Source organism: Galeopterus variegatus, unplaced genomic scaffold, assembly GCF_000696425.1.
Source record: "Galeopterus variegatus unplaced genomic scaffold, G_variegatus-3.0.2 Scaffold14, whole genome shotgun sequence".
Taxonomy (NCBI): Eukaryota; Metazoa; Chordata; class Mammalia; order Dermoptera; family Cynocephalidae; genus Galeopterus; species Galeopterus variegatus.
In genome coordinates, this window is record NW_007726125.1 from 822,819 (window position 1) to 832,157 (window position 9,339).

At 58.3% G+C, this 9,339-nt stretch overlaps 1 protein-coding gene across 1 annotated transcript; it reads right to left on the reverse strand.

The window, feature by feature from the left end:
* Positions 1 to 922: 922 nt before the first annotated feature.
* Positions 923 to 8,855, reverse strand: FURIN (furin (paired basic amino acid cleaving enzyme)). The gene is made up of 15 exons (XM_008565081.1): positions 8,464 to 8,855; positions 7,974 to 8,072; positions 7,769 to 7,864; positions 7,252 to 7,380; positions 7,065 to 7,141; positions 6,663 to 6,751; positions 5,973 to 6,145; positions 5,353 to 5,565; positions 4,784 to 4,884; positions 4,557 to 4,660; positions 4,344 to 4,461; positions 4,052 to 4,231; positions 3,518 to 3,642; positions 3,300 to 3,410; positions 923 to 3,083 (listed from the first exon to the last, which is right to left on the reverse strand). The coding sequence occupies exons 1-15, from the start codon at positions 8,638 to 8,640 to the stop codon at positions 2,491 to 2,493; spliced, it is 2,385 nt and encodes a 794-aa protein (XP_008563303.1). The 5' UTR covers positions 8,641 to 8,855; the 3' UTR covers positions 923 to 2,490.
* Positions 8,856 to 9,339: the final 484 nt, after the last annotated feature.

Here is a 9,339-nt window from a genome sequence, read left to right on the forward strand (position 1 = left end):
TGCTCAGCGCTGGGCCGCCGCCGCCAGCCGGCCGCAGGGCCGCGGAAACGGAAGGGAGGAGGGGGCCGGGGAAGAATGGCCGCGCGCAGAGCCCGCGCCCAGCTCTCCCCAGGGCCGGCAGCGCCCGGGAACACGGGGAAGGGCCGAGGTGGGGGTGGGGTGAGGGTGGGCGCAGGGCGAGGCCCCAGGCGGGTGTCGGCCCAGGGAAGCGCGAGTGCTCAGGGACTGCGGGCAGGCTGGCAGTCGTAGCACCAGGCCAGGGCAGCCCCAGCAGAGGGCGAGGGGAAGCCTAGTCCAGGCCCTCCCCACCCCACTGGATTCCCCAAGGAGAGCTCGGGCGCCAGCCTCCATTTGAATAAAATTTCCAAGTAAATATCCTGAGGAGAGGTCTGCTTCTCAGGCATAGATCCTGACAGTATCTTTCCCACCTCTCTACCCCCAGGCTGGGGCTTCCTGTCCCAAGGGAACCCTGGAGCAGGGGGTGGGGAGTGGGGCTTTATGATGGAGTTCCCCACATGGGACCCAGGCTCCCCACAGCAAGTCATCTTGGTTCAGTCAGGCCCCACCATAAACCCTCAGCCCTGCCGCTGGTGGCCAGGTCATTTCAGCCCAGGAAGACACTGAATAACTGGGACACAGACCCAGTTCCTCTCCATCCTGTTAGAAACCAGTATTTAGGGAGTGGAAATGCTCAGCAACCAAGGCCCAAGGGGTCACTTGCCCCATCCTCCTGGGACTTACTTCCAACTACCGTCCCCAGATCCCTGCAGGAGGCCCTAGAGCCCCTTGGAGACTCTGGCCTGACACAGGCCCCACCTACAGGGAGGCCGGGCAGAAGTAGGCCCCCAATCCCTACCCCATCCCCAGACAGGACGGAGTCCGCGGTCCTGGGAAGAGCTATGACACCACACCGGAGACCAGGCCTGGTTTGCATAGTCGGCACGTTTAATCACTTTAAAACCTCTAACATTATCTCGTGTCCATTAAATAGAACCAACAATGCTGGGCTTGTTTAAATTACAAGAAAAAAAAATCACTGTGCACCAACCCAGTATCTTACAAAACCAGCTGGGCTGGCCACGAGGGTGGGGGAGATGGGAGAGGAGGGGTCGTCCCTGGGCAGGTGGCTGGGTACCAGGAACGGCTAGGGGAGAGAAAGAAAGGGGGGCTCCCAGATGGGAGGGGACTGATTGTCCTAATGGGAGGGGTGCAAAAGGCACATCAGAAGAGGGGGTTTCGGGGGCATGACAGGTCAGTGCTTTCTCCACCAGGGCACAGTGTTGGAGGGGCTCGGTGCCACCCCCACCCACCCCTGGCACTTGGAGAGCCAGTGACCCATGAGCCCTTGGCACAAGCCCCATTTCAAACACAGATGTCAGCCTGCCCCTCCCACCGTGACCCCCTTTCCTAGAGCCCACCTGGCTAGCCTGCCACTTTTGGACTCGGGGCTGAGCTCCTCCTCACTCCTCAGCAACATGCTGCAGCCCTTACAGCTCAGGGCCAGGGCAGCCAGGGGAAGAGCAGGGTGGACGGTGGGTATGAGACGGTGGGTGGTCCAGCTGCTACCCCCGTTAAAAATACAAAAAAAAGAAAAAAAAAACATCTAAAGTGAAATAATCACAAAGTGAAAATATATCCTCAAACAGCCCCTGAGATCCCCACAGGGGAAAGCAGCATTGGGTAGGAGGCGGGAGAGGCCGGCTGGGCCACCGTCCCTCCCCACCACCCACCCAGGGGCTCCAGGACTGTGAGTGCCAACAGCCCAGGAAGCCCCGGGCTCAGAAAACAGGGACTTGGGCCCTGGTGGGAGGGGAGGGGACCAGAACGGAAGGTGGTCAGGACACCAGCATGGGGCTCAGCAGGGCTTCAGCCTTGGCCCATACCAGCCTCACTCGGCCTGGCAGCCATCTGTGGTGGAGGCACTGGGCAGAGGCAGGCAAAGGGACACGCACACGCACACCCTGAAGCACCTGCCTTGCCTTGGTCCCTTCCTATGATCACTTCTGCCGAGGCTCATCAGAGATGGGGGACAGGGTTGAGGATGGAAAAGCCCTTGGAGAGGTGGCTGCCTCTTTCGAATACCTCCTAGGCCAGCCTCCCTGCTGCCTGGATGGGGACCATTATTGCTTTAGAGGGACAGGGAAGGGGGGCAAGAGCTGCAGCCTGGGTCAGGAATCCTAAAAAGGAAGGGCTGCCTTGCTTCCCTCGGCAGGAACTCCGGCTGGGGCCTGGGCAAGTTATCCTAAAGGTTTCACTCCTTTCTCCACATGGAAGGGGCACTCTGGGTGGGGTGAGGCCCTCCCCTGGCCCCCAGCTGGTCCTGGGGCCCACCTTAGGCAGCCAGGTGGGCCGCAGGTGGGTGGGAAGCAGTCTCTGACCCTCTGGACTACCAGCTGGGGTCCAAGCCCCATCCCAAGATAAAAAAATACTTTGGTGAATTAAAAAGTGCCCAAGGAGGGGATCAGCTTGAGGGGGCAGGCAGTGGGCTCGTCAAAGGGCGCTCTGGTCTTTGATAAAGGCGGTCCTCTCGCCCCTGCCCTCATCCTCTTCTGAGTCGGACGGACACTCCTCCTGCCAGGCTTCAGGGGGCAGCCCCTTGTAGGAGATGAGGCCCCGGTCCATGGTGTACACCTTCACCCCCCGGAAGCTGAAGCCCGAGCGCAGCTGCAGGACCAGGAAGACAGTGACGAAGACCAACACAATGAAGGCGCAGCTGAGGCCAGCCACCACCTCAGGCAGGTGCGAGGGCAGCAGCCCTGCCCGTGGCCGTGGCTCCGTCTCCACTTCCAGGGGCGGCCGGGGTTGTGGCTGCTGTGGTGGGGACTCGCGGCTGCTCTGGCTTTGCCGGGAGCATGTCTGCTCCACAGGGTCCAGGGAGGCGTGGCTGGGGCAGCTGAGGCAGTCTGTGGGGGCTGGCCCCTGACATGTGGCACATGAGGCGTGGCAGGGGGTACAGATGCTGGCCTGGATGGTCTCCACGTCATTCTCAGTGTTATAGTGTGTATCAAGGACTTGGGGAGCGAAGCCTGGAGGGCAGCGCTGGACACAGCTCTTCTGGTGCAGGGAGAAGCCTTCCTCACATACTGCCAGTGTGGGAGAGAAGAGGGGTGGATGTCAGCTGATTGCACCATGGTCAAAGTGGCACATGAACCCTCAGGCCCAGGACCATGGCATCGCAAGCATAGTCACCACAGTCCCCAGGAGCCCCCAGCCCTATAACTGTGGTCATCCCAAGGGCCCCAGGAGCCCCAGGGTCCCCCAGCCTTAGGCTCCCAAACTCCAAAGCACCCACTACTGACCCACACAGGCCTGGCTGGACGTGGGGGTCTTGCAGCCACTGCTCTCGGGAGGTGTGGGTAGCCCCTCAGAGGCTGTGCCATATAGTACGAGGGTGAACTTGGTCAGCGTCCCTATTCCAGAGTGGGTGAGGAGGCAAGAGTCAGAGGGCACTGGCACCATGCCGGGCATCCTACGTCCTGCCAGCTCTCCTCCTCACCCTCCCACGCGCCCCCAATACCATAGTTGTTGGCTTCGCTGGTGTTTTCAATCTCCAGGACCCACTCGCCAGAGGGGTCCTCATCCCAGGAATGGGTTGTCATGAAAGCCCAATCATTAAATCCATCTGCAGAATAGTCGTGAGGCCTGGGGGAGGGGTTGCACATAGCCATCTGAGGTCTTGGGGGACTCCAGGCCAGGAGACACCTAACCCAAACACATGGACCATGCACCCTTCCCCCCATGCAGCACCAACCCTGCTGGGCTGAAAATACCTATTTGCTCAGCTGCTTGCCAGGCCAGGTGTTCTCAAACAAGGGATTCTAAAAAGGTACAAGGGCACTGCACAAGGGGCAGCACCTAATGGCATCAAATGGGTAGAAGCCAGGGATGTCTGCAGTACGGGCCAGTCCAACAGGACAAAGCTGTCCCTCTCAAAATGCCCACAGTGCCCCGTTGGTAGTGTTTGATGACAGTGAGGGGTGTCTGAGTGAGTGAGGGAATGCACATGGGCTGTGAGGGAGGGGAGGAACCGGGCAGAGGATAGAGCAAGCACCTGGCAGCCAGCAGGGTGGAGCGGGTGCCCAAGGGGCTGACTAGGTGGATGGCCAGGTCACCACGGCGATTGTAGGACAGGGTGAGCCGTGCCTGAGCATGCTCCAGACGGGTGATGTGGTTGGGCTCGCCCAGGCACGCGGTCACAGTCTTCCGCACCTCTAGCCGTTTCCCAATGTCCCTGTGCAGAGAGCACCACGATGGTCTGTCAACCTGGCCCAGAGAGACCAGCAGGCACCCCCTGCAACTCTCAGGCCCCACCCGCCCCCTCCCAGCCCAGGTTCAGCCCTCACTTGGGGTCAGTGAGGATGTCGATGATGCACTTCCTCTGGGGGGCCACTGTTGTCCAGTTCTGGGCCAAGGCCACCATGGCACCTGCGTCCAACAGCCCATAGCCGTATGAGTGGCTCACTGTGGGGGCAGGGAAGGTGGAGTCAGCTGGGAGGCACAGAGTCTCCCCTACAACCTACCCCTAAGCCCAGCCCACTGGACTACCCTGCTCTCACCTTTCCGGCCCACACCATTGGTGGCCCAATCGTTAGCATTGAGGTGGGCTGGCTTTGAGGTCTGTACCACCAGGTGCTGCATGTCCCGCCAGGTGAGGTTCTTACTGAAAAGAAGGAAGGGAGAGGGCAGGGCTCAATCTTTTTTGGAAAGAAGCTGGAGATTAAGGGCTGCCCTACAGAGAGTGCTGGTGGAAACAGGGTTGGCCCTCAGTCCCCCACCCACTTACTTGGCCTCCAGGGTGAGAGCGATGATGCCGGCTGCCAGGGGGGCAGAGGCTGAGGTGCCCGTGTGAGACTCTGTGCATTTCTGCCGCAAGTCAGTGGTCACCTACCAGGAGGACAATTGTGTTGGGGCCTGTGATAGTGGAGGGGGCTAGAGGGGGCCAGAGGGGCCACCTGCCTGCCTTCCTTCTGCCTACAGGCCCTGGGCACCACAGATGGTATGATGAACTAGCGCCAAGACACCTCAGTCCCAGCTGCTGCTACCTCGCTGTGGACAGGCCAATGCCTGGCCCTTTCTGATCCTCAGTCTCCCAAGGAATAAGGGGGTCCAACTAGAAGCTGGAGATCATTACTAGCAATGAATGTTTTGGGGGACAGTCTGTGCTTCACATGGGCTTCCCAGAGGGCTCCATGGCCCCTGAGTTTTAGCAAGCCCCCAAGATCACATTCCATAATGCCAGAGCCACTCTCAGCCAGCCACGTGGGGGTGAGAGGGAGATGGGGCCCAAAAGGGGCCCTGGGCAGAGCCAGCAAGCAGCCCCATTTCCCCAGCCCTAACTAGGGCAAGACTCACAATCTGCTTCTCGTTCTGGTTGCCACTGCTGTAGGTCGTGGCCAGTGTGGATGAGCAGGCCTCGCTGTACCAGGGCACATTGCCGAACTGCGTGGCGCTGCTGATGGACAGCGTATAGATGCTGTTGGTGTAGCCGTCGCAGTTGCAGCTGTCATGTTCCCGGCCCCCGTTCCCTGAGGCCCAGACAAATATGGAACCCAGCCCCCCTCGGCCCTGTGGACAGAGTGGGCTGGGGTCACTCAGGATCAGGCCTTGGGAGGCCTGCCAAGATGCTGCTGGAGACTGGGAAGGCAGGAGCCTAATTCTCTGGGGACCCCTGTCCACTTCCCAGGTCCACTGTGAGATCCCTAGTGGATCAGGTATGTATGCAAATATTTCTACATACCAAAAAATAGACTGGACCACTACCAAAATGCTCAGTGGTGATTTCCAAGGGGTAGGATTATAGGTGATTTTTATTTACTCTTCTCCTGTCCCTTAATGTTTTAATATGCATGCTTTGTGTAAAATCAAAATTAGATGCAAGAATAAATAAAACTGAAGAACACAAGGAAGGGAGCTATGGAAAAGTCAGTGCCCAGCTTATCCCCAGAGGCTGGGCCCAGAACCCCCCGCCTCACCTGGCTGACACCCCGGAAGAAAGCCTCTTCGGCAAGGCGGGCTGGCCCGTCCACCGTCTTGCCGTCGTCCTCGGGGCCCCAGCTGGCACTGTAGATGTGGATGTGGTTGGGATTCAGGCCCAGCGAGCGTGCTTCCACTGCATCTGTCACCTCACCATCCAGCATGCGCACCCCTGGCCACAGAGGAGGGTGGGAAGAGGGATGTGCGTGGGTCCAGCTGCCAAGGGCACCCCCGGGACCACACCCACCCCTGCACCTCATGGATGGGTAGGGTAGGAGAGGGGCTGGTGCTGGGAAACCCTGAGCCCCTAACTATCTGTCTGCCTCTGTCTTTCAAAGTCAAGACACAGAGAAGACAAAAAAGGACACTTCCTGCCCCCCGACACACATTCTAGACTAGAGTCTCTGCTTCTCAGAGGAGCTTGGTAATCTCAGAGGAGCCTGCCATGTAAAGGCTCAGGATGGGTTATGAAGATTTGTGGAGACTCCTGCTAAGAAACACCTACCCCATCAGGCCACCAGCACTGGGGGTCCAGCTCTTTGAGTTGCTAAGAAACTTCTGGAATATCCATGTGGTCAAAAGGATCCACAGTGGGAAAGTGGCAGGCATTGGCCAGATGTGAAGCGGCCAGAGAAAAAGCCCACCCGAAGGGCCCTCCCAAAGACAGAGTGGCCAAGGCCCACACCCACCTCCAATGCGGGCATTGTAGGCCACGCCTACACCACAGACACCATTGTTGGCCACCGCAGCCACTTCACCCGCACACCGTGTGCCATGCCTGCCAGAGCCAAAAGCAAAGCATTAGTGGGGTGGACAGAGCTTTGCAAATGCAGCCTGAGCTGCAGAGAGGATCAGCCCCTCTATCCATGACCACTGTCCCATGGCTGCACACAGTTCCTTCCCCTGGACATGTTCCACTGGGCCTATGGCTATCTCCACTCTGGCCAAACCCTCTGAGCCCAGCTGGACCAGGACTGTGGACACAGACTTCAGCCTCTTGGTTGGGGGCATGTCTCGCCCACACTCAGCCCTGTCTCCTTGGTGGAAGAGTGGAGAAGGGAGGCAGAGACCAGGGGCCTGCTGTTTCTCACCTGTTGTCATTCATCTGCGTGTACCGAGGTTGGGGGTCAGGGTCCTGGTCATTGACATCAAAACTGGCCCCAGGATCCTGGGAATGACATGGCCATGGTGAGCAACAGCCTGGCTACACTAGGAGAACAGGTTGGCCCCTAGACACCCCTCACCGGGGATCAATGCCTCCCTCCCCCGCCTCCTCACATAATTGCCTGCCAAGTCTGGGTGGTTCTTCTCAATGCCATCATCCAGAATGGAGACCACAATGCCGTGCCCTGTGTAGCCCTGGGCCCAGGCCTCCTTCACATTCAGGTCTCGCTGCGCGATGCCAGACTGCGGAGACACCCACCACCATCACTTACAAGATAAGGTTGGTTGTGTGAGGTTAGAGGTACCTTGAAGAACCCTCTCACTGCCCCAAAAGCTCCTTCTCTGCCCATCCCTGCCCCTGAAATGTCTCTATTGGTTGTCTGGGCTCCATGGAAATGTAAAGAACTCTGGGAGGGCAACCCCCAGACTCAGCGGGATGGGCGAGTGAAAGAATGCCCACCAGAAGGAAAGAAAAAGAATAAGAGGAGGCCTCAAAGTCAGCCTCATCCATCCCCAGGACCTCACAGGAGATAGCTGGTTCAGATCCTGGAACCAGCCAGTTGCCAAAAAACAAAAACAGTGGATAGTGGGGTGCAGCTGGGGAGGAAGACCCAAGCCTCGAAGAGCATACCAGGTACCATTGCTGGGGAAACTTGGGATCTGTGGGCTCCTGGTACACGTCCCGTTTGGTCCGTTGCTTTGCCACCTGCTGCTCCAGCCACTGTACCTGTGAGGAAGTGAGAGAAAAGTGGTGTGGGTGGAGGAGGGGGAGGAAGCACGAGGGGCTCTGAGAACAGGAAAGGGAGGGTGGTGGGAGGGGCTGGGGCCACGCTCACTTGAGGCTCTCTCTGCAGCCGTCTGTGCCGCGGGCGGTGAGGCGACAGGGACCGCTTTGTCACTGCTCGATGCCAGAAGTGGTAATAGTCGCCGAAGATCTGCAATAGAGCAGGAAGACTGAGAGCTGGGCTCTCCATCTGTCAGTCCCCAGGGAGGAGGGGGATGGGGGTAGACAACGGCTACTAGGGAAGTCTCACAACAGCAGGGCTGGGGGGCATTTGCTCTCTGCCCGGGACCCAGCAAGAACATGCAGGGGACACAGAGGGACTCACCCTCACTGGGATACGCTGGTCTTCTGAGCGACCTATGCTAAAAGTCCACAGGCAGTACATGCCTCTGCTCCCACCCAGAATGTGCCTGTTAGCTACATGCCCCTGAGAAGACAAGCCCAACAGTTCTGGCTCCCCGATGCCAGAATCCCTGCCCTCTCTGGCTCCACCCCTAGCAATGTCCTGTGCCTAGGCCAGCAGGCTGGCTAAGAACACCTACCTGGCCTAGGTTGAGGAACCCATGCTTTCGTGCCACACTATCAGCCACTGCCAGGCCTCCGGGGATGTGCACAGCCCATGTGTTGGTGAAGACCTTCTGGTCACGGGCATCAGCTGTCAGCAGGACCAAGGCTCCTGCTGCTGCTACCACCCATAGCAACCAGGGCCTCAGCTCCATGGGGGGGCAGGTGGCTGGGACCCTGGAGCTTCCGTCTCCTTGGCCTGGTCACAGGACCTTGGCTCCCACGTGCCTCCTCACTGCCTGTGGCCCGGAGCTGACTGGCGGGGGCATGGGGCCGAGACAGCCAGGGCTGGGGGAAGAGGATGAAGGCTGCCAGCTCTGAGAGGAACAAGGGGGAGGAGAGGGGAGAGTCAGTCCCCCCCAACCCAGGCACTCAAGCCACCCTTCCCACCCCACGGCTCAATCTGGGCCTGAAAGGGGCTCTGGTGGAGAAGGATAAAAGACGAGTCCTCCCTAGAAGAAACTCAGCCCCCCAGAGTCAGCCAGATAGATGGACAGATGGACCCCCACACACACATCCCCCTCTCAAGCCCATCTCCACACAAGAATATGAGAAGTGCAACTCAAGAAGTAGGATGGAGAATATCCAGGCTTCAGTCACTCAAACAGAAACAACAAATGAATAAATGCCATAATCTAAGTTAAAAAGATGCATTATAAAGCAGCACGTACACATGATCCCATTTTGTTTTGTAAAAACTATTTATACATGTGTATTTATATATAACCCGAAACAAAATCTGGAAGGACACACGCTAAAATGTTAACAATGGTTCTCTCAAGATGGTGAAAACTACAAGTAATTGTTACTTTCTTCTTTATGTCATTGTATATTCTCCAAATTTACAAATACCT